The sequence below is a fragment of the Ipomoea triloba genome, chromosome 15, assembly GCF_003576645.1.
Source record: "Ipomoea triloba cultivar NCNSP0323 chromosome 15, ASM357664v1".
NCBI lineage: Eukaryota > Viridiplantae > Streptophyta > Magnoliopsida > Solanales > Convolvulaceae > Ipomoea > Ipomoea triloba.
The window spans coordinates 16,070,620-16,095,904 of NC_044930.1; the positions used below are offsets into that span (position 1 = coordinate 16,070,620).

General features: G+C 36.4%; 1 protein-coding gene across 1 annotated transcript; it reads left to right on the top strand.

Annotated features, from left to right (window-relative positions):
- Positions 1-13,287: 13,287 nt before the first annotated feature.
- LOC116005763 lies at positions 13,288-13,850 on the top strand. Its single transcript, XM_031246000.1, has 2 exons — positions 13,288-13,443; positions 13,572-13,850. The coding sequence occupies exons 1-2, from the start codon at positions 13,288-13,290 to the stop codon at positions 13,848-13,850; spliced, it is 435 nt and encodes a 144-aa protein (XP_031101860.1).
- Positions 13,851-25,285: the final 11,435 nt, after the last annotated feature.

Genomic DNA, 25,285 nt, shown 5'->3' on the forward strand with positions numbered 1-25,285 from the left:
TATACATATATATATATGTATCTATATATATGTATGTATACATACATATATATACATACATATATATGTATGTATATATGTATGTATACATACATATATATGTATGTATATATATGTATACATATGTATATATATATGTATACATATGTATACCTTTATACATATGTATACATATATATACATACATATATATGTATGTATACATACATATATACATACATATATATGTATGTATATATATGTATGTATACATACATATATATAGATACATATATATATAGGTATATAGACATACATATATATATATATGTATACATACATATATATGTATGTATATATATGTATGTATACATACATATATATAGATACATATATATATATATGTATACATACATATATATGTATACATACATATATATGTATGTATATATATGTATATATATGTATATATATATGTATACATATGTATACCTTTATACATATGTATACATATATATACATACATATATATGTATGTATACATACATATATACATACATATATATGTATGTATATATATGTATGTATACATACATATATATAGATACATATATATATATGTATATATACATACATATATATATATATATATACATATATATATATATATACACACATACATACATATTTGCAATGAGATTGTACTCTATTTATTTTTATTTTATTTTCCAACAAATTAAAGTTTCCTTTTATGTGCATGAAAGAAAAACAACTATTTCAATTACCATAACTTAAATGTAAAATTAAAAATATATTTCTAAGTTAAAATCAAATTAAATTATTTCATTTTTAAATCTTTTTTAGTTGAAATTAAAAATATTTTAGAATATATATAGAATATTAAAATGCTAAATTAAGTAGAACATTTCAATTCCATCTACTTAGACTAAATTCAACATATCTATTTTAAATAAAAAAAATTTATTCTATTTGATTTATTTTGTTTATATTTGTAACAAAGTTTCTTTTTATATGCATGAAAATATTTTTTAAAAATCATTTCTTTTTTAAATATAGAATTAAAAATATATATATTTAACTTTGAATCAAATAAAATTATTTTATTTTTAATTATATTTAGTCATTCTGAACAAAATATCAATCTATATATATTACAATATAATAATGGAAATAATATAACAAATAATAATGAGATTGTCTTTGATTTATTTTAATTTTATTTTGCAATAAAGTTTCTTTCTATGGGCATGAAAAGATATATAGAAAAATAACTATTTCAATTACCGTATTTAAATTTAGATGTTAAATACGGTTGATAATTACTATGGGTTCTTTAGAAAGCAAAGTAGTTACCTATATAGATTACCATAATAAACGGATTAACATATAGATCAATATTATAAAAAAAGAAGGAAGCCTTTTAAGTAAGATATATGCGGAAAAGTACCAATTAATTAAAATATGATATGAAAATTATATTAGAAAATTAATTAGCTAGTATCAATCCTGGTAGTTTTTCATAATTCTATATTTGTAATTACCTCTATAAATGGATTTAATTACAAACTTATATTAAGAGGTTTGGATTATTATTATTATATTATTATTATTAATATTAGGGAAATTATATATATTAGGAAAACTATATTAAGAATTTTAGATTAGTATTATTACGGAGTATTATTATTATTATTATTATTATTATTATTATTATTATTATTATCTTAACAAAATAAATTTTAAAATGTGAATTTTATACTTTATGTATCTAATATTAAAGCTTTTTTTACATTTCGTCAAGTAGTGCACATGGCTCCTGAAGAATTAAAAATAAATATAATCAGAGATTGAGTTATCACACCATGAATCCAATATGTTAGTTTCCCTTCAAATTTGATAGGTAGTGATGTCATTCATGAATTGAGCCATGCTTTGAACTTAATTTCCGAAAGAGTTTTTACCCAAAATGGTCCCTCGACTATTGCTCATTCTCAATTTTACATTTCGACTTTCAATTGCACCTAATGTGGTCCCTCGACTTTCAAAAACTCACCCAATTTGGTCCTCCGTTACATATTCTGTCAAATCAGTGTTAAAATGGATGGAATTTTCGTCCATTTACCTATTGTTAGCCTAATAAACATTGAGAAATAGTTGAAGGATCATTTTGAGAATAGTCAAGGGACCATTTTGGGAAAAACTATTTTATTTATTTCATTTTTGTTTATTTTCATTTTTTAGACTATAAAATTAAAATTTCTATACATTTTTTTTCTTACAAATATAAATAGTTAAAATCGTGCAATCCATCCTAAAATTTTTTAACTTTTTTACAAACTATTCCTATGCAGATTTACAATAAGTTTCGTAAATTTTATAAATACTCATTTTTTAAGCACCGATTAAAATAATTCTTAGTCACATCCGTAGTACTAAATATATTACTTTGGATTTTTTTTATAAATAAGATATAATATTATTAAACTAAAATAATTAAAAATAATGTGCCCACAGCACAAAAGATTTTATGATTGACTTAAAAATTAACTATAAATTTTATTGTTGAATACAAATTGACAATTATTAAAGATTATTTATAATAATTATTATGTCTCGTGTAATATACTAAAATTATTAGGTAGGATTTTTATAATTAAGGTATATTTTAATTAAATCAAAATTATTAAAAATAATGTGTCCACATTACAAAATAAATTATACCTGCCTTAATAATTAATAAAAAAAAATAAGAAGAAGAAAACATATAAAAGATGTCATACAATATCTTAAATAATGTAAATTAATATAAAATTTAATAATTACTTCGAAATCAAATACAAAAAATATTGCAGGAAACATTGACGAGATTTTACTTTTCGGTTCACCTGAGAAGTTTACTATAAAAATTTACCTTTCGGTCCAATATTTTCCCTACATTACTATAAAAATTTACCTTTCGGTCCAATATTTTCCCTACATTTTACACTCTTTGAGTGTCTACGCTTGAAAAAAAAACTACATTTTACACTCTTTGAGTGTCTACGCTTGAAAAAAAAATTATTTTCAATGGTAAAAGTAATATTTAATGTGATACATAGTGTATTTTCAATGGTAAAAGTAATATTTAATGTGATACATAGTGATTGATTGTCTATGAACATAAAAAAAAAATATATGACTATTTATAAAATTTACGGAACTTATTGTAAAACTTCATAGGAATAGTTTGTATATTTAGAGAGGAAAAGTCTGTAAAGAAAGTTAAAAATTTTGAGGTTGGATTGCGCGATTTTAACTATTTATATTTGTAAGAAAAAAATGTATCGAAATTCTAATTTTATAGAGTCTAAACAATGAAAATAAACAAAAATGAAATAAATAAAATAGTTTTTCCCAAAATGGTCCCTTGACTATTCTCAAAATGGTCCCTCAACTATTTCTCAATGTTTATTAGGCTAACAATAGGTAAATAGACGAAAATACCCTCCATTTTAACACTGATTTGACGGAATATGTAACGGAGGACCAAATTGGGTGAGTTTTTGAAAGTCGAGGGACCACATTAGGTGCAATTGAAAGTCGAAATGCAAAATTGAGAATGAGCAATAGTCGAGGGACCATTTTGAGTAAAAACTCTTTCCGAAATTACCCGACTTTTGGTTCCAAAACAATCCATATTGGCGCTCCATGTATTTGCAATTTCCATCATTGCAGCAAGAAAATGCGTAGATTATTATGTTTCAATGAGAATTGTTAACGAATCGCAGCTGAGTCCTCCGCTTCCGGTAAATTTTTTTCACGCGGACAATGGACAAGCTGCCTCAAGGGAAAACAAAGGGAGATATCATTCTGCTAACTAATGTTCTGGTAATATGATCTTACAAAGTTTTCAATTTTTTTAATAGTTATTTGTTGCAAAATAAATGTTAAAGTGAAGCCTTCTTACGTTGTTTAAGGTAGATCCAAGGAGAAGAGGCTGCCGGATGATGGGGAGCTCGACAGGCAACCTGCTGGGAAGGGATTGGTGGGTGGGAATATGAAGAAGGCGGCGGAGTTGGTGCTGGGAAAGATGTGGGGTGGGAGGAGCCCTACTGATGCGGATAAGGAAATGATGGGGATGAAATTAGTTAGGTTTCAATATAAATTACTCACAAATAATTTTTCAAAAGGAAAGCATAATCAGTTATAATTTGTTTCCATTGTATTGGTGTAAAATGTGGTAATTATAATTTGTTAGGTTTTTTAAAAGGAAAGTATAATTAATTATTTAAAGTTTTTAAATACTAATTTTAAATAATATTTTTGTCCAAATATTTGATAATACTAAAATGCCCTTATATGTGGGCGAGAAAATTTTGCTAGACACTTCAGTTATATATATATATATATATTGATAAGCACCAAGAATAGTCTAATTTAAGGGTCAAAAATAGGATAAAATAGTGAAGTTTTGCCACCCATTTATAACAATTTCGTGCATTAAGACTTGGATGTGATCAAAAATCTCTCACTCAACTTTAGAGTGTGTATTGAAGTCAATTCCGCAGATTGAAAAGGGATTCGAGGCCAAAACAGAGCAGAAAGTAAAGAAGCAATCGAGCAGGAACCATCCACGCAACCATCACGCATGTAGGAGGCATGGACCAATTCCAGTACGCGTCCACGCCCCCCTTCACTCATGAAGGTGGCGTGACCAGGCCAGAAGGGCTATTTCGGGATTTTTGACTTCATGATGCCTATTTAAACCCTTCACCTGAAATTTGAGAGGAGCCCTAGTTTTTAGATCTAAAGTTCTTTTTGTTTTCTCCCCTCTTAGGGGAAAACTCCATTTTCCTTAGATTAGATTGAAGAAACCATGGTAGAAGGCTAGAAGATTGAAGGCAAATATGTAATAGAATATATTAGCTATGGATGGTAACTCTTCTTTTCACTATCTATTTTGATTTCGTTTTCTTTGCTTCTAGATCTTCTATTGTTTTCTCTTTTTACTTTCTTAATGTTTGCTTAGAGTAGATAGGGGATTGGTGGCCCCGAAACTAGCTATGTGGTTGAATTTGTTGAAGAAATTGCTTTAAAAATGTGAGCTTTATGTATTTAGATTCAAATACTTGTGTGGTTGATGTTTGATGTGCTTTGTGCCTAAGTATGGCCACATTAGGTAGCAAATTATGTGAAAGTGAGTGTGCGCGCGTAGCGGCCTCTCACGAGTCCAACACATCCACATCCCCGCCCTTAGTTCGAAAGGAAGAGGCCCGAGAGGAGTGGTAAACAAGGTGTTCGATGAAATGCCCCAACCGACTGAGGATGTGGGAGTCCGAGTGTGATGCCACTCGGTGTAGTGCCGTGAACTCTCTAGTCGAATCTAAATCACTTGTTTGCAAAAAAACAATAGGAAAGTAGGCCATATATGGTAGCCACGAGCCCCAATCTCCATTTTACCTTTTCTTAAACTTACCATTTCAAACCTTAAACTCTTGTACAAATGTCATTAAGTTTAGTTATTCTCATAACTCTTTTCCTTCAACCTCCTAAATGCCAACATTGACTCAACTCCAAATTTGTCTTCCTTGAGAGACTGACACCTAGGGAGTCTTGACTCTTCGTTTTATCACCTTCATTATACCTATACCTCACCACAAACAAGTACACCTTCAAATTGGCGCCGTTGCCGGGGAAGGAAAACGGTTTTGAGTTGTGTTTTGACATCTAGGAAGTTGATTTTTAAGAGTTCTTGAATTGCTTTCTTTTGTTTGTTTTATTTTCTTATTTTTGGTTACTTAATTGGAAAAGTGAGTTTGATTTGTCTTGCATATTTTATTACTCACTTGCAACTCCTTTTAGTTGCAAAAGAATTGTTGTTCGTTAAGCTTTGTGCAGGAATTTTTTGTCGAAAATCAATTGAAGCTTACCAATGAGTGCTTATATGCATTCCCATGGTTACCCATACCATGGAGAACTATCTAGGAGAAATATTCCACCTCAAACTTATGAACAACACCCACAATACTATCCATATCCTTATATGTATCCACCACCACCATACCCCTACTCAGCATACCCAAATACTTTATCTTATCCTATTTATGAACCATATCAATATGCTACTTCCTCTATGCCCAATCATCAAAGAATTGAGAAACCAACATTCCACGATGGTTAGGAATCATTGAGTTTTATAGCGGAGAGTATTAACAACCAACTTGTTCAAGTAATGAAGGAAATTGATCCGAATTGTGAATTGACACCGGAAGCCATAACTCCTACAAATGTTAAACCTCTACCTTGTTATAACCCTTCATCAAGCTACAATCATGAGCGATATTTGTATTCCAATTCCTACCCAAATACCTACTATCCACCCCCACCCCAAATTTTATGAAGAACAAAATCTTAGATATTATTATGAAACACCACCTTCTATTCAAAATTTCACCCAACCTATGCCATATAGAATACCACCTCGTGAATATCTCTCGCCGGCCAATGATGAGATTAAGATCTTGAAGGAGAAATTAGAAGTGTTTATACAAATGGCCAAGGAGGATACAACCAATTTAAGGGCCGAAATTAGAAGTGAAATCAAGAAACATCTTGTTACCCTCCGGGAGGAAGGACTTCCATTGGATGATATTGAGACTAAGATGCTATCCATGACGGAGGAGTTCATGAAGAAAATGTCACCACGGGTTAACGACCCACTTACAGATGATCTCCCAAAGATAGAACCCAATCCAAGGATTGTCGAAGAGGTTGAAAGAAGAATTGATTGTGAAGAGGTGAGTGTAGAAGAGATAACAACATTTGACACCCCGGTGCTTCAAGAAGTTTCAACTCTTGAGTTGGAAACGCAACAATGGGAGAGAGATTGAGAGTGAGGATGAGGACCACATTGAGATTGTGTGGGTAGATGAAAAACCCACACAAGGTAATATTCTTGACTTTTCTTACATTTCTATTCTTGAAAATACCTTTACTCCAACTCTTATTGAAAATACTTATGATGTTTGTGAGGATGACTCCCTTGTGATTTATAATGATAATCTTGATATGCGTGATAAAGCTTCTCTTTGCTCTTGGGAGTGTGATTCCTTAAATCTTTGTGATAAGGATTTGGGGAGTGAAGATGATAACATGTCTTTTTATTCTTGCGAAAATGAGTTTTATGAAGATGATAATTCTACTTGGGAGGATAAAGAGTTGATAAAGATTGAAAAAGAAAGGATCGGGCAAAGAAGGAAAGTTGTCACTTTTGGCAATTCGATAGAGGGTGAGTCGAGCGTAAACACTTTAAGAGAGAGATAGGAGGACGTACTTGTTCATTGGGATGTTTTTAATGACAAATTTCTTAGAGATGGAATAGATAAAAAGGAGAGGGAGAAAAGGCAAGCTATCCTTGAGAAATTTGGGGTAGTATGTCATGCTTACTTAGGACTAGCAATAGGATTTGTTCTTCCCTTCTTTGTTTGTGAGTTCAAGGATGTTCCCCATCTTCAGGCATACCTGAAGCCAAAGTGCATGGGACGCTTGGTAAGGTCCCAAAATCGGTGTGTTTTGAAGGATAAAGCACACCACGTCTAGCCAGTGACGTAAAACGTGGCGCACTTGGGAGGCAATCCAAATGTTATCTTTCATTTTATAGAATCTTCATTTATGTTATTAATTTGTTTTCTTTTCGATTGTTTTAATCTTATTTTTATATAGCCTCGTTTAAGCTAACAATCACAGATTATACATTCGGAAGGCGTAAATTGCCCACAATCCATCAACAAACCATCACCACTAGCAAAAGAGGCTAAAATAACCAAGGTAAAATGCAAATAACGCAATCACGCTCCATACACGCATGAAGGAGGCGTGTAGGCTTTCCAGTAGCCATCCACGCCTGGCTTCACGCATGAAGGTGGCGTGGACCTTAACCAGTAGTCGTTCACGCCCCCCTTCACGCGTGAAGGCCGCATGGACGGGCACCAGAATATTTCGCGGGAATCTCGCGTGAATTAGTTTAAAACCCTTCCCCACTCCATTTCTTCACCTCCACGAGCAAAACCTTCTCTCAAGGTAAACATACTTCTTCCTCAAGAAATTTTCTTACGAGATTTCAAGCTTTTTCCACCTTTCAAAGTCATCAAAGAGGTAATATATATCTCCCTTTGCTTTCATAGTTTAAATGCTAGAGTCCATTTCCTTTAAGCATATCTCATTGAATCTACATTGCTCTAAGTTATTTATGATTATTTTGTTATGAGATCACTTCTAAGACTTATTGGGAGTTTACATTATCATGATATGATAAAAAAAATTTCATGTTTTGCAACCTATTGATGCTTAGATGATAAACCCTATGTGTGATTTGGGCATTTCTTACTTTGTTGGATTTCCATATGAAATTGAGAGCATAAGAAGAAAAGATTGCAACTTTATTGCTTTTTAGGTACTACATTGTTGATTCCAACTTTTTGTTTGACGAATTTTGAGCTTTTCTGTTCACTTCATTTTCAACCTCAACTTGGTCTAGAGGAAGGAGATGAAGTTGACTTTTATGTTGACTTTTATAGTAGAAATTGCCTTTAGAATATGAAAGGTTGCTACATGAGCATTGTATTGGAAAGATCAAATTATTGACGAATTGTTGAGAATGATGATATTTGTGCATAACGTAATATGAGAATATTTGATATTGTAATGCATGTCGTATTGATAAATTCCGATTTGAGAATGGAAAATGTATCCTTGTGTTATGTTGTATTTATTTTTCTTATAGGAAATGTCGTCCCAAGGTTCTCTTGCACGTAGAAACGCAGAAAGAACATGTAAAGGAAAAGCCCCAAAGGGGGTGTCTAGCGGAATGCATGAAGAAACAAGATATGTGCAAGTGCAAATAGGAAACCAAGTCTTGCTAATGACTCCGGCTATGAGAGATAGATACCGACGACTTCTCCAACTTCCAATCACACGTTGGAAGTACATTGATTTGTCCATCTTGGAATCTTTTGAATGCAAATACGGATTGGAGAGACTGATGCATGAGCCATATTGGAACAACTTGTTAAGCTGGCGTCAAGATACATTTGCACCCTTAGTTCATGAGTTTATAGCAAGTTAAGCTGGCGTTGACAACTCTTGCGTGCATAGGGTGAAATGTCAAAAGATATTTGTATGATAAAACGGAAAGTCTGTGACTCCCCGAGTGTCGGTCTCGAAGGAGGGACGTGGAGGTGTGTCAAACGTTCGGGAGTTTACTTGATTGGATCATGCATAGGACTCGAGTGTGGTGAAGGGTGGATTGTGAGTGAGAGTAGTTAATTTGATTGGTTTGAGTGCAAGAGAATAGTAAAGTAAAAGTGATTTTGTGAATATGTAAAAAGGGGTAGGGATTGGATAGTGTTCATGAATATTGCATAGTGGAGTGTCTAAGGTCAAGGATTAGGATTGCTAGGATATTGTCTATTCAAGAGTGTGTTGTCTTAGTCCTTTTCTACCTTTCTGTACTAAGGCTTCTTTGACTTAGGAGTGCCTTCAAGCATCCAAAGTTCTAAGAGGAATTTTATCAAACACTTAAGCTACACACTATCCTACTATTCTTAAGAAGTCCATAGGAACTATGATTGTGTCAAGCTTCAAATCCTAACTCTAATCAAAGACATGAAAGAGTCAAGAGCTCAATCTCTCATCTAGATTGGCCAAATCCAAACAAGATCTCATCAAAACAACAATCAATAGACAAGAATAGATAATCCATCAAGACAAACTCATAGATCCAAGATATAGAGATAAGATCATCACACAAGCAATATTCAATCACACAATCCAAATCCCTAGACTAAACTAGCTACTCACAGTATGAAATGCAAACAAAAGCTAATTTAATCCAAGAATAAGATAGCTAAAATTATAGAAATGAAATAGAGATCACCTAGAGAGAAGAAGATCTTCAATCCAAGCTTGTTGTCTTGCTACAATGGAGATTGATCTAATCTAAAAAGCTAAGAAAAATGGAGAAAGTTCTCCAAAGGAAAAACTAAGAAAAGGAAAACTAAATTTCTGGGATCCTCCTCTGAAAATTCATCAAAGGGGTTTAAATAGTCTCCGAAATGACAACCCTAGCTGAAATTCGCGCATCACCGTCTCCACGCCTCTCACACGCGTGTGAGCGTGCGTGGGAAGCTTCTGGAAAGTTTTCACGCCTGCTCACACGCGTGTGGCCTTCCAGTTTGGTCCTCCGGGGCTCCGCTCTTGCCTGGTTTACTCTTTTAGCTCAACTTTTGGTCCTATTTGCTCCCGGGGCTCCTGTTCTACTTCTTTTAAGCTAAAAGTAGCTTTTGTGCATCAGTTAGTGATTTTCAAGCATTTACGCACATAATTTACCAAGTAAGGATGCTGTAGACGCGATAAAACACCCTAAAATGTGCCTGAAATAAGGGTATCTCGGAGTCTTATCAGGTGTCAAGATACATTTGCACCCTTAGTTCATGAGTTTATAGCAAGTTTAGAAGTGACAGGGGCAGTAGGAGATTTACATAGCCCGATGACGGTGATTTGTTAGTGTAGGGTGAGGTGTGATAAGTTGTATAGAAGTGGTAAAACGAAGAGTCAAGACTCCCCGAGTGTCGTGTCTCTCAAGGATGACAAATTGGAGCGAATTAGTGTTGGCATTTAGGAGGTTGAAAAGAAAGAGTTACGGGAATGGCTAAGGCTAGATGTCATTTGTACAAGAGTTTGAAGGTTTAAAATGGTTGTGTTTAAGAGAAAGGTAAGGTGGAGATTGGGGCTCGTGGCTAACCTATGTGGTCTACTATCTAGTGGTTTTGCAAGCAAATGACTAGGATTTGACTAGGGAGTTCATAGCACTTCACCAAGTGGCGTCACACTTGGACTCCCACATCCTCATTCGGTTGGGGCATTTTATCAAACACCTTGTCTACCACTCCTCTCGGACCTCTTCCTTTCGGACTAAGGGTGGAGATGTGGGTGAGCTGGACTCGTGAGTGGCCGCTATCGCGCACACACTCACTTTCACTGGGTTTGCTACCTAATGTGGCCACACTTAGGCACAAAGCATAACGAACATCAACCACACAAGTTTTCTCATCAAAAAATCACAAAGCTCACATTTTTAAAGCAATGTCTTATCAAATCAATCACATAGTTAGTTTCGGGGCCACCAATCCCCTTTCTAATCTAAGCTAGCATTAAAATAAAGAAGCAAGGAAAAGAAATGGAAGTTTCAAAGAAAACAAACATTAAAGCAAAATAAACATTGAAGAGAAGAGTACCATCCATGGTGAATGGTTCCTTTACATTTTGTCTTGAAACTTCTATCCTTCAAGCTTGATCTTGAATCTATTCTAAGGGAAAGGAAGTTTTCCCCCAAGAGGGGAGAAAACCCTAAGGAATTTCAGATCTAAAACTATTCTATGGCTGCTCTCCCTCATATATCCAAAAAAGGGGTTTAAATAGGCGACCAGAAGCCAAAATTCCTGAAATGGCCCCTGTGGCCAGACCACGCCATCACCACGCGTGGTGGAGGGCGTGGACAGTTATTGGAAGTGATCCACGCCCATCCACACGCGTGTTGGCCGCATGGGAGGTTCCTGCTTTGCGGCTTCTTTTCTTTTTGATCTGTTTTGGCCTTGAATCCCTTTTTGATATGTGGAAACACTTCAAAACTTTTCCTAAAATTTGTGTTAGAAGATTTTGATCACATCTGAGCTTAAAATGCATGAGATTGTTATAAACGGGTGGCAAAACTTCGCATTCTATCCTATTTTTTACCCTTAATATGTACTATTCTTGGTGCTTATCACCCGATAATCAAATTTCGACTCTTTAATGAAGACCATCACTTTTCGGTCAATACTTTAGGCGTTCTACTTGGGTTTTACAATGAAGAATATCAGACAAGGCACTGGTACTAAAGACTCAAATGGGACTTTGGTAGCCAAGACACCCCAATGAAGTATTGGGCTATGATAGCCAGGCCAGGAGTTGACTGGAATGGGTCTAGAGTAAGATCATCTCAAATTGTGCGGGAAGACTTGAGGGTTAGATGGAAAGTCATTGCGCATTCTTGAGGCGGTAAGCCAGAAGCTTATGACAGAATCTCCAAGGTGGATTTATTCATGCTATGGAGTATGGACACAAGAAGCTCAGTAAATATGGGCATGATTTGCAAAGGCTGGTTACTTGCTCAACAACAGGAAAACGTGAAATCTATATTCGTTGGACCTCTATTTACACGCCTGTGTGTTGCCATGGGAAATCAAATGAAGATCAATTGGTTCGAATATCGGGTGCAAGGGGCAAAAATTGTTCATATGTCTCTAGAAGACATAGTTGGATTGAATTTGACACATCTATCGAGAGTAAGAGAGACAGAGGAGATGGCAAGAGATTATACTGACACACCATCGGCATCCCCAGCTGGACCATCGTCCTCGCCAATGTCATTCCTTTCTCCATCCCCTCCACAGTTATATTCACCCCTGGATTCCCCGATGTACTCACCACCCCCACGGGAAGTAGCACCACCATCATCGTCGCCACCCACAAAGGCACCAAGTTCTCCATCTCCACAATTCGACATTCCAAGCCACTTCACGACAGTCACAGACTGGAGATCTCTACAGATACTCCAATACCAGCTGCACTTGGAGCAGATGAAGAAAATCGAGGACCTAGCAAAGGAGAACACCACATCCAAAATGAAGATGTGAGGGAAGAATTGGCAAAAGCATTTAATTGAATGTTTGAGAGTGATGATTTGAGAAACTATGATTGTGGACAATCCTTTATTTTTGTTTTGTTTATATTTCTTTCATTTTGAATCTTACATGATGAACAGCTATCAGTTTACACGTTTCGTCTAGCCAAAGGCGTAAAACGTGGCACTCTTGGAAGGCACCCCAAGCCTAAGAAGAAGAGGAAACCATAAATAGCTTACATTCCGGAAAAGACAGAAGGTAGACTTTAAAGTCTCTTTATTCATTTCTAACCTTTGTTTTAAAAAAGAGTTAATACCTCCATTGGTCCTCCGAGTATTAGCGATATACCAGTGGTGGTCCCTCGTGTTTAAAACGACCAGGAATCGTCCTTTGTCATTTTAAAAATAACCACACGTGGTCCTACCACCGAAACGGTGTCAAACTGCCGTGAAAATTGAGGGCAAACTTGTCATTTACATCTATGAACAAGGATTTTAAGACCGTCGTTATCCCCTAATTCACGACCCTAAGCTGTAGTTTTAGAGATTTCCCCAAATTCACAACCCTAAGCTCTTCCTTCTCGGCCATGGAGGCTTCATATGGATCAAGTTCTTCAACTCGGAGGCGCAATACTGGAGAGTCCAATGATTGGGTATGTATTTGTGGAAACAATCTGAAGATTTCTACCTCGTGGACAAATCAAAATCCAGGGCGAAGGTATTTGGTATGCTCCAACGAAAAGGTAAGTTCTTCTGGGCGTTTTTTTAAATTTCTTGGGGTTATTTTGAAGTTCTGGACGTAATTTTTTTTTTTTTGAATTTTGAAATGGATACTGAAATCATTGTTTTTTTATTTTTTAAACTATGTTAGGGGCTAAAAAATTGTTCATTTTTCGAGTGGTTCGATCCTCCCATGTGTTCAAGATCAAAAATGATAATTCCTGGCTTGCTAAAGAGGATAAACAAGGATGAGCAAGAAATTCAACGTTTGACTGGGCTACTTGAAGATAATCGATCAAAGGGCAAGAAGAACGTGTATATAGGGTTGCTAGTAATGGTTGTAATGTTAGTTTGTATTGTAAGTGTGTTTGTTTATCTTGAAAAAACTATAGCTCCAATGAATACTAGGATGTTGTCCTATGAAGTGTAACATAGATTTTGTTAGTTCAATGTTTGAATTTAAGTGTTTCAAGTGTTTGAAGTTGTTAGTTCATAATTAGCAGCAGCATGCTATTCATACATTGTCATATAATGAAATGGTCAAGACAACATAATAATGATGAAATGGGCATTTCCATTCACTTAAGGCACATGTACCTGTCATGAAATTGTTTAGGTAACATGTTGAAACCTAGCACTGCTAATTACAAACCTAGCACTGTGCTAATTACAAAAAGAGACAACAAACTTCAGTCACATTTACAAAAACAAACTGTCAATGCAGCTTCAAGAGTTTTGGCTTCAAAAAAGAACTGTTTTTGCCTTAGAAACCAACTAGCCAAAAAAACAAAACAAATTGTCACATTTAGTCAACATTGAAGGGAGAACATAATACTGACACAAAGTTGGTGGGAATTTTGCCTTCAATGCAGCTTGCCTAGCACGAGTTCCATACTTCCTTCCATTGACAACATGCTTATTTTTTATCACTTTAATCTTCTTTGCTTTGTGACATGGATTTGGTCTTTCTTTAGCATTGTCATCATCCCTTTCAGCTTAAGTATCCTCATCACCATCTGTAGGTGGTTGAGTAGAATTGGTATGCACTTCAATTTCTTCAGGGCCTTGGTCCTCGTGATCTAGAGTCATGGCACTTCCATCATTGCCTCCACTACTTCCTCTGTCTCCTATGGTATACATGCTAAATCTCCACTGAACCTGTGGGGCTGTTCATTTTCCAATGCAAACAACAGTATTATATGACAATGCAATATCATTCTCATAAACACAAAAATTAATGGCAATCTCATAAACATACACATACCTTGCTGCTGCTGTCCAGAACTTATGCCACTGCCATCAATCAAGTTTGAAACAAATGCATCTATATCCAAGTCAACTAACATCTGGACTGTAATATCATCCTCCATTCCAGCAGGCTGTGCATCACTTGGACTAGAATAAGTACAACTTGGATCAACCGGGGGTGCTTGACTGGAAGTTGGATCAACCGGGGGTGCTTGACTGGAAGTTGGATCAACCGGGGGTGTTTGACTGGAAGTTGGATCAACCGGGGGTGCATGAATGGAAGTTGGATCAACCGGGGGTGTATGACTAGAACTTGGATCAACTTGGGATGCACTACTACTAGTTGGACCTTATTTCTTAGTAGTGGACTTCCTCCTTGGATTATTCTACATAAAAGTAATAAGGTTACAACTAGTTGTGAAGATAGGAAACAAACTAATTACAAACATCATACCTGTCTATTGCTCACTGTAGGGTTAAGTGGACACTTTCTACGGTTATGGCCTTCTTTTTTGCATACAGTACAGTGGAGTTTGACATGGACACGGTTGAGATGCTGACATAACAATTAATACATTAGAATCAGAATTTAAAATACAAAACAAACTTATTACATTTTTTACCTGGCCATCCTTGCTGATCACACGGTGGTCTTCCCCTGCAGATTTTTTTCTCAACTTGCGAGGCCTACCAGGCTTTGCTGTGTACACGGGTGGGAGAGGTGGCTGCCTATCATCATCAGGCCAATCTGAAGGCCCTGCCATGGGGTGTATACTCCCTTCATATGCCTTCAAGTAGCTCTCAACTGTGTATGTGTGGTGGACATAGTTGTACACTGGCCCTTTGCCATTCTTGATCCATATAGCGCATATAGCATGCCTACATGGTATTCCACTCAACTCCCAACTCCTACAACTGCAAATATGCTTTTCTAAATCCACCTCATGCTGCTCAAATTGCTGGAAATAAACCCCCCTAATCTCAAATCTAAATTCATTACATTGGATGCCCATGTAGCTAGCAGCATGTTTTTCATTAACAGCTGTTTTTCATCACGTTGGCTGCTCATCTTCATTACCACAATACTCTACATTTGGGTCAATGTTAATGTCATAATCTAAGTCATCTAAAGAACCATAGTCACTGTCATCTATTTCCCCATCATAACTACTATCTTCTCCAAATGACTCATTCATTTCACCTCCAACTGCCCACACCTCTACCACATCAAACAAATCCAGCTCATTAAATGTGTCCCAAGCTACCTTATCTGTCACCAACTCCACTAAACCCCTAACAGTTTTCATAAAAAATTGTACACTGTCTACACAAGCAAATCCCAATTCCTTCATTTTATCAAGAAGGGTAATGAGACCCCATTTATCTATTTCAATGTTATTATACATGGCAGTTAATACTCCCACATAATTAGGGTTTTCACCTTTCCCTAAAAACCCTCCATGTTTTAGCCTAAGAATAAACCCACTATTTGATAATATACTATCTGTAGATCAAATGACATTTAAATATTAATATACAGAAAAAGATTAAAATAAAAGTACATCCAGCAAATCACTATACAAAAAGAGCAAAAGCACACAGTCAAGTGGAAGAGCAAAAGCACACAGTGAAGTGGGTGTTCCCAGGAGTAAAGTAATATAAACAAGCTTTCACACCCACCCATAAGCTAAAATTAAACACATACGAACAAAAAATGGTCCCCACCCACCTGTTAAAAGTTAAAGAACAACAACACATGGTCCCTAGTACTTTCTCACAACATATATAAGTCCAAAGAACTACTGTGGGTACCCATTAATTTATACAGGTGAATGCATTCCGAAACATATATATACTCCTTACCTTCATTGCTTGTCGCCATGGGAACAGCTGCGTCGAGGAGTGCTTCTTCTCTGCTTCGTCCAGTGGGTGTTCTTCGCTTTCTATGGAGTGATTATCTAAGGCTACGGAGTAATTCTCCTCTTCGTTCGAATTCGTTTGACTGCAAGTGATTCTCCTCTTCGTTCGTTCGTTGATTCTCCTCTTCGTTCGAATGCAAGTTCGTTCATCGCAGGAGTTAGGGCTAGGGCTAATCCATTTGGGTGAATTCAGTTTGCGAAGGCATTTGGGGGAAATTCATCAACGTAGTAATGTTCAAGACTTAACTATTGGTAATGCCAATTTTGCCCTCATGACTTAACGTTCACTTGACACCAAACCTAACGGAGGACCACGGGTGGTTATTTTTAAAATGACAGAGGACAATTCCTGGTCGTTTTAAACACGAGGGACCACCACTGGTATATCGCTAATACTCGGAGGACCAATGGAGGTATTAACTCTTTTAGAAAACCTTTTGGAAGGGCAGTGAATGGTGTATATGGTTATTACAGGGATACGCTTTGTGAGTATATTTTCTATCCCTTTGTAACCCCTCACCTATTCGAGTAAAATTAAGGTTCGAAAAACATTTCCTTAGGCTATAACATTCATGATATGATCTCCCGATGCCTCAAAAGAATTATTATAAGTAAGGACAGTTAGTAATAAGTTGCGATCGTACGTCCCGGTCACGAACCGTAAAAATTTTAGGAACTAGTATTCGGACCCGTTTGTCCTAGGAAATGGATTTTTAGGCATCATACTATTATTCTTGAATTTCCTATTTAATTAGATTAGCCCATAGCAGCCAAAATTTATTTGTGATCGTACATCGCGAAATTTCGCGGTGTACCGAACCTAGCCCAATTTTGAGTTCTAGACTGGAATAAATTTTTGGGTTCGAGAATTATTTGAATTGAATTAGTTTCTACCAAGAATTTATCTGATTTAATCCCAATCAGTCTAAGCTAAGATATTTTAGATTATTTTATTCCATTTTATTTTGGATCTTATCCCCAAGAGTGGACTAGTCAACCAAGTGGGTAGATATTTAAGCCAATTTTTTTCCCATTTTGCTTGTGTTGGCCGGAAAAAAAAAGAGAGAGGGAGAGAGAGTGGGATCTTCATCATCTTCATCAAGCTTCAAGACTCCATAGCTAGCAACTTCTTCACAACTCTCAAGTTATTCGGTAAAACTCCAATTTTATTCGGTAGATAGCTTTATTTTTCATCCTAGAACATGAATCTAAGTTAAGATTTCTTAAAATCATGTGTTATGTGGTTGATGGAATTCTAGGGTTTTAAGGTGAATTGGGGGAAAATCATCCACAAAGATCTCCTACAAAATTTGAAACCCGGTTGAGGTAAGGAATCCCTTTATTTGGTTGAGGTTGTTTGAAACTAGGTGATTGATGATTTTGTGAAAATTAGTTTGAGTGCTAGATGGAATTTTTATGTACTTGATGTATATATATATAAATTGTGTACACATTTGAGTATATGTATATGGTACAAGATATATATACATATTAATATGCATTGTGTTCATATATATATATAGAATGCATGTACGTGTGATGTATATATATATTATAACTATTATGTACCTAGATTTATATAATATGTACATACGTGTAGTATATATATATAATTATAAGTATTATGTAAATACATGTAGTATGTAAGTACGTGTAGTGCAAAGTATATATATAATTATAAATATTATGTACACATTTATGGGTAAATGTAGTATAGTATATATATAGATACTATTATGTAGTATGTACCTATTATGTGTATGTACGTGTGGTATAGTATATATAAATATATACATATTATATGTGAATTAGGCATGTACTTGAATTAGGCATATATATATATATATATATATATATATATANATATATATATATATATTATATACGTGTAGTATAGTATATATATATGTATAATTTATATAGGTGTATTATGTATATGTACATGAAAATCGAATATATATGTACCTATATGGGTATGTATGTATTAATAAAATGTCACCTTTTGGGTATAGTATATGGTATGTATAAACCATAATTATATATGTTGTTAGTAAGAAGAGTAATACTATGTAGTTAGGTATATGTGCTATGAAGATTGTGTTACACATGGGTGAACTTATAAATAGTATGAGGAAGTGGTAGTATGTGTTTGTAAAGAATAAATATATGTTATGTGTTATGCATATGTTGAAATTGGGAAATGTATATGTTATAAGCATTGAGACTTATGTGATAAATGTGGAGTTGAAAGTGTAGAGTAGTTACACTTGAATTACTTTTGTGAAAGGATGTTAGTGGATCATCCAAGTGTCTTGAGAAAGAAAAGGATAATTTTTGAATTGGGTTAAAAGGAGAATTAATTTCCGAGTATTGGGATTGACCCAATTATGTCCAAAATATTTTCAATGCAAGAAAAGAGAAAGTGTAGAAAAATGTTTTCAAACCTTAGTTCTAGTAAAAGTGGTGAAGGATCTTGTTAACCACGGAATAAAGATGAGCTTAAAGTGCCTATTCCGCATGGTAATTATGTGTATGATCAATCATACTGTGGGCGAAGTCTATTCGCCGAGTACTATATCACCCGGAAGGAAAAGGTACTCCTACGGGGGTGTGCACACTTAAGTATAGTCACTCTATGTTCGGGTAGGTGTCGTTCTTATGAACCTAGTGAGGATAGCTAGGAATCATTCCAACGCTCCTATAAGTCCAGGGGATCAATATTAGACCGGGCGATGACCACTGAACCCGAGTTCAACGATCCAAGTGGTCAAAAGTGGAGAAAGACTCCAAAGGCCTCACACTTTCTATCTAGGACTAAGTGGAATTTTGAAATGTGAATGTAGTTACGCCGTAGCTACAGGAAAGAGAGATGTGTAACAAGTTTTAAGTACCCAAAAGTTGTGGGTGATCTCTCTCTTTGAGAAGTGAAAAGTGATGAGCATCTCATTATGAGGGAAAGGTTTCTACTAAAGTGATCACAGACAAGATATGTGAATTATGTTTTATACTACTTACTAGTATGCTTAATTGTTTAGCAATAAATTGTTGAGTATGTAAATGAATATCAAATGACCTGGTCAAGAGGGAAAATGTTATGAGACATTATTGAATTGTGCTCATAATGTATACAAGTTGTTATTTATAACTGTGCAGGTAGAATCTTGCAGATGAGTAAGGTATAGGGTTTCTATGTAACAATTTTTGCAAAACCTTTATTTAGTTTGAATAACCCATGGATATCCTTACTTAGCCGTTGTGCTAACTACACTTCACTGTGTTCTTATCAGATGTCGTCTAGTGTCAGTTCTTGCAACCCGGTGAACTCCGAAAGTTCACCGGAGTATGTGTGTCAGGGCATGGATTATGATGATTACATATAGATGATGGAGGGAGAAGACCCATACGCACCTGGTTATGCTCCCGAGGCTCCCACCAACCCAGATACTCCTATGGCTCCGTCGGCTCCTTTTGTCTCTTGCCCGGTTATGGACGAGGTCCAGGCTGCTTACGGCTTTTACCCCATAGAGCCGTTAGATGGTAGCGATCCCCTGGAGTTCATTGTGCACTACCCCTACCCTTGGGACCCTAGCCCTCGGGATGTTTGGGAGGAGTGGTCGATGGTCATAACCACTTCTCGGTTTTTGGACCATATTACCTGGTATGAGGGGGAGTGGCACCTGGTCTGGGGAGAGAGTTCACTGGCCCCGTGTACCGCAGGCTTGACTAGACGTTGGATCTTTGGGAGTCTTTGGGAAATTTTTTTGGTGTACATATATTTTTTTGTAGCCTCGGTGATGGCTAGGTATGACCAGTTGCGTCTAGGTGGAACCTTGTTGGTATTTTGGCCCGTGGGTCAATCTTATGTATGTATTTTTGCAACATTATATCATTTGCTTAATGAAGCTTCACCAGTTGCTATGTATGAAAGTGTTAAGTACCTGTTGAGTGATTATTGTGATGAGAATAGTTCCTTTAGCCTGTGCACCTAGAGTGAGGTTTATCGCGGAATGATAGAACTCTCTCTCTAGGTGTGGCGGTAATGCCTCGGATGTACGGGAAGGTAGGTCCGGGGTGTTACACCCTTTTTCAAATTCAATGCCCTGTTTAATCTTAAATGAAAATATTTTTGCACGCAAATTTTTCTTGATTCACATATGATGAGTTGCATGATCTTGTTTATATTGGGTGTGATCTTTTTAGTAGAATTGTTCCAGCCCAGGAAACACTTTTAAGTGTGGAAAGGGGCTCTTGTTAGACATCTTTATGACCCTACTCCTTTTTCCATCGATCCTCATGGCAACATCGAGGACGATGTTATCTTTTAAGTGTGGAAAGGATGTATCACATACTACTTGAATTAGTTGATTGATTGAGTCGTTAGGGTATAAGAATTATAGAGTGTGTTATTGTCAATACTATCTAGGAGGACTCCTAATCTTGTGCCAAATGAATTTTTGAAATATGCCTTAGAAGTTACAATTTGCACCAAATTGAAAATATTTTGAACCAATATGGTTGATATCTTTGCATGATTGCATGTTTTTTACCTCTTATTTTGTTGGGACCTTAGTCAAGGATCTCTCGAAGTTGGAGTTTGCACCCTCGAGTTTGAGAAAGATAAGTTTAGCGAAGCCCGAGAATTGAACCTAATTTGGTAGGGCATGGGGCAAAAGGTGAGCCTATCAGTGAGCTTAAAGTGAAAAATCCCTTAATCCCTAGAAAAAGGCATGAGGGGTTGTATGGAGAAAAGTAGAAAAGGCAAAGGTCAATCCTAGAGATAAAAATTGAGGGAAGCCATCTCGCTAGATTGTGTTCAACCATAGTCTTCGGAAAGCAAAAGCTACACCTGGAGTTGGTTGTTCACATAAAATGCTCCTAGGAGATGAGAAAATAGAGAGGAGGCGAGCCGCTTCGCTAGGATTCAGACACCCATTGCACTGTCTTCCAAAAAGCATGGGGCTCCATGTGAAGTCGGGTCGCTTGATGATGTTATCCTAGGAAGTGAGAAGAAAAGAGTGATCGCCCAAGCCATGGTGATGAGCGGTACATGTCCCTACCCTCACTTATTTTTGCGTAAAGGGGCTTTGGCGTATGGTCGGAAAATTTGACTAGGGTGTGCACATCGTTCCCACTAGTGGGATCGGATTTTAGGCCCCTACAAAATGAAAGGTGAATCCCTATTGTTTGCATGCTTGAAAGGTGTGAATATGATTTTTCTTGTTACAAAATCTATCTTACGAGACCTTCACTTCCTTAGCATATTTCTTACATTTGGTTGGCATAAGCTTAGTAGTCTTGGTAGATAGTGTAGAGAATTTCATCCACTCTGCTCTAAACACCCACACATCACCTGATTGATCAACCGATAAGAGTACATACTATTCCTGGTGCTTAAGTGATTAGAGTTTAGATAGTATGCTTGCTTGAGGACAAGTAAGGTTTAAGTGTGGAAACTTTGATAAGCACCAAGAATAGTTTAATTTAAGGGTCAAAAATAGGATAGAATAGTGAAGTTTTGCCACCCATTTATAACAATTCCGTGCATTAAGACTCGGATGTGATCAAAAATCTCTCACTCAACTTTAGAGTGTGTTTTGAAGTCAATTCCGTAGATTGAAAAGGGATCCGAGGCCAAAACAAAGTAGAAAGCAAAGAAGCAATCGAGTAGGAACTATCCACACAACCATCACGCATGTAGGAGGCGTGGACCAATTCCAGTATGCGTCCACACCCCCCTTCACGCGTGAAGGTAGCGTGACCAGGCCAGAAGTGCTATTTCGGGATTTTTGACTTCATGATGCCTATTTAAACCCTTCTCCTGAAATTTGAGAGGAGCCCTAGTTTTCAGATTTGAAGTTCTATTTGTTTTCTCCCCTCTTAGGGGAAAACTCCATTTTCCTTAGATTAGATTGAAGAAACCATGGTAGAAGGCTAGAAGATTGAAGGCAAATATGTAATAGAATCCATTAGCTATGGATGGTAACTCTTCTTTTCACTATCTATTATGATTTCATTTTCTTTGCTTCTAGATCTTCTATTACTTTCTCTTTTTACTTTCTTAATGTTTGCTTAGAGTAGATAGGGGATTGGTGGCCCTGAAACTAGCTATGTGGTTGAATTGTTGAAGAAATTGCTTTAAAAATGTGAGCTTTATGTATTTAGATTCAAATACTTGTGTGGTTGATGTTTGATGTGCTTTGTGCCTAAGTGTGGCCACATTAGGTAGCAAATTATGTGAAAGTGAGTGTGTGCGCGATAGCGACCTCTCACGAGTCCAACTCATCCACATCCTCGCCCTTAGTCCGAAAGGAAGAGGCCCGGGAGGAGTGGTAGACAAGGTGTTCGATGAAATGCCCCAACCGACTAAGGATGTGGGAGTTCGAGTGTGACGCCACTCTATGTAGTGTCGTGAACTCCCTAGTTGAATCTAAATCACTTGTTTGCAAAAAACTAATAGGAAAGTAGGCCATATATGCTAGCCACGAGCCCCAATCTCCATTTTACCTTTTCTTAAACCTACCATTTCAAACCTTAAACTCTTGTACAAATGTCATTAAGTTTAGCCATTCCCGTAACTCTTTTCCTTCAACCTCCTAAATGCCAGCATTGACTCAATTCCAAATATGTCTTCCTTGAGAGACCGACACTCGGGGAGTCTTGACTCTTCGTTGTCCCTGATTTCCTCTGTAGGAATTGTAGTTCGGCCCTCGTTGATAATCTACTGCTTCCACATGCTCCGATGTAGAAGGTGATGTACAAATGTTTGTGTTGTGAGGTCATCCACATATATTGCAATACAAAGCTAACGCCATACACGGTTTTGTCTTCACTTCCATTTTCTCCACCATAGATTGTAGCCATTTCATGGTTCATAGCTTCAATTTTCGCTTCATTTGCTACATGACTTTTCATTTCATACATTCCACTATGTTCCTCTCTTTTATCGTACCAACAAGAAGTATTTTTCGAAATTCTTTCAATTAATTCTTCCTCCTCAGGTATTGCTAATGAAACGAATGCCCACTCGATGAAGAATTGAGGAGCATTTTTCCTTCGTCGGTTAAACCTCCATAGAATGAACCGATTACATCCCAAGGATGCATCAAATCGTGTGGACATTATCTTTTCAACACTTTGAATCGCCTCCAAGCTTCTCCTAAGCTTTCCAATCTTCCCTGCTTAAATTCTTGGATTTGCCTCGAATTCTCATCGTTTTGGTTATTGGGAAAAACTCATTCATAAATTCTTTATGTAGTTGTTGCCAAGAACGGAAGTGGTGGTTATCTTGGCTCTCGAGCCATCTTGCAGCTTCTCCGATCACTGAGAATGGAAATAGTTTCAATCTAATGACCTCTTCGCTCACTCCTTCTTGTCTATACATTCCGCAAGGTTGGATGAATCTCGTTATATGTGCGTGCGGGTCCTCTGACGGTAGTCTTACATACGGACTATTTTGTACCAATGTAAGGATCTTAGGATGCACGTGAAAATTGATATTCTCCAATGGTGGAACATAAATAGAATTATGCATATTGAATTCCGGTGTCATGTAGTCTGCTATCGATCTCTGTTGTCCCTGTGGTATTTCATAATATTCTTCAACTCTAATCTGCTCTGGTTGATTTACTTGGTCAATCTGTGGTTCCTCTATTGTTGGCTCATTCGGATTAGGTATTCTAGGTGGATTATTCGAGATTGGTAGTGGGGTTGGTATAGGTATTCCTCTCCCTTGAGAGTTTCTAGTAGCACTTGTAGAAGCCATTTGTTTAGTTCGGATGTTTTTCTTTCTCGTTGCCTTATTGATTTCCGGTATGTAAGGAAGTAGTCCTTGGTTTCCCTTCGCTCTTGTGTGCATTCACCTATTAAAATAATCAAGAAAGCAAACAATCCTCTATTGACTAGAAGTAGTCAATGGAGGGTAAGTAACAAAACAAGTAAAATAAAAAGATGGAATTAACAACACTCAAGTTTGCAAAAGCATTGATGCTGTGTGTAATGTGGTGAGGGTGAATGTGGAGGTGGTAAAACGAAGAGTCTAGACTCCCCGAGTGTCGTGTCTCTCAAGGATGGCGAATGGGAATCGAATTGGTGTGTTGGCATCTAAGAGGTTGAAGAGAAAGAGTTAAGGAAGTGTTAAGGATTGGATTCATTTGTAAGAAGGGGAAGTTTGATAGTGGTTGTGTAAAACAAAGAAAAGTAAGGTGGAGATTGGGGCTTTAGGCTTTTCCATGTGGTTTATCTTTGGTTGGTTTTGAGAATGCAAGTTGTGGAATAGACTAGGGAGTTCATGGCACATCACCAAGTGGCGTCACACTTTGGACTCCCACATCCTCATTCGGTTGGGGCATTTCATCGAACACTTTGTCTACCACTCCTCTCGGATCTTGTCCTTTCGGACTAAGAGCGGAGATGTGGGTGAGTGAGACTCGTGGGTGGCCGCTATCGCGCGCACACTCACTTCCTTTGGGTTTGCTACCTAATGTGGCCACAAAAGGCACAAAGCTTAAATAATATCATCCACACAAGTTCAACATCCAACAAACAAGCATTTCACAAATCAAAGCAATAATATTAAACATCCACATAGATCTACCATGGGGCCACCAATCCCCTATCTAATCTACTCTAGCATACTAAGAAACAAGAAAAGGAAAAGGAAATTCAAAGAAACAAGTATTGAATTAGAAATTTAGGAGAA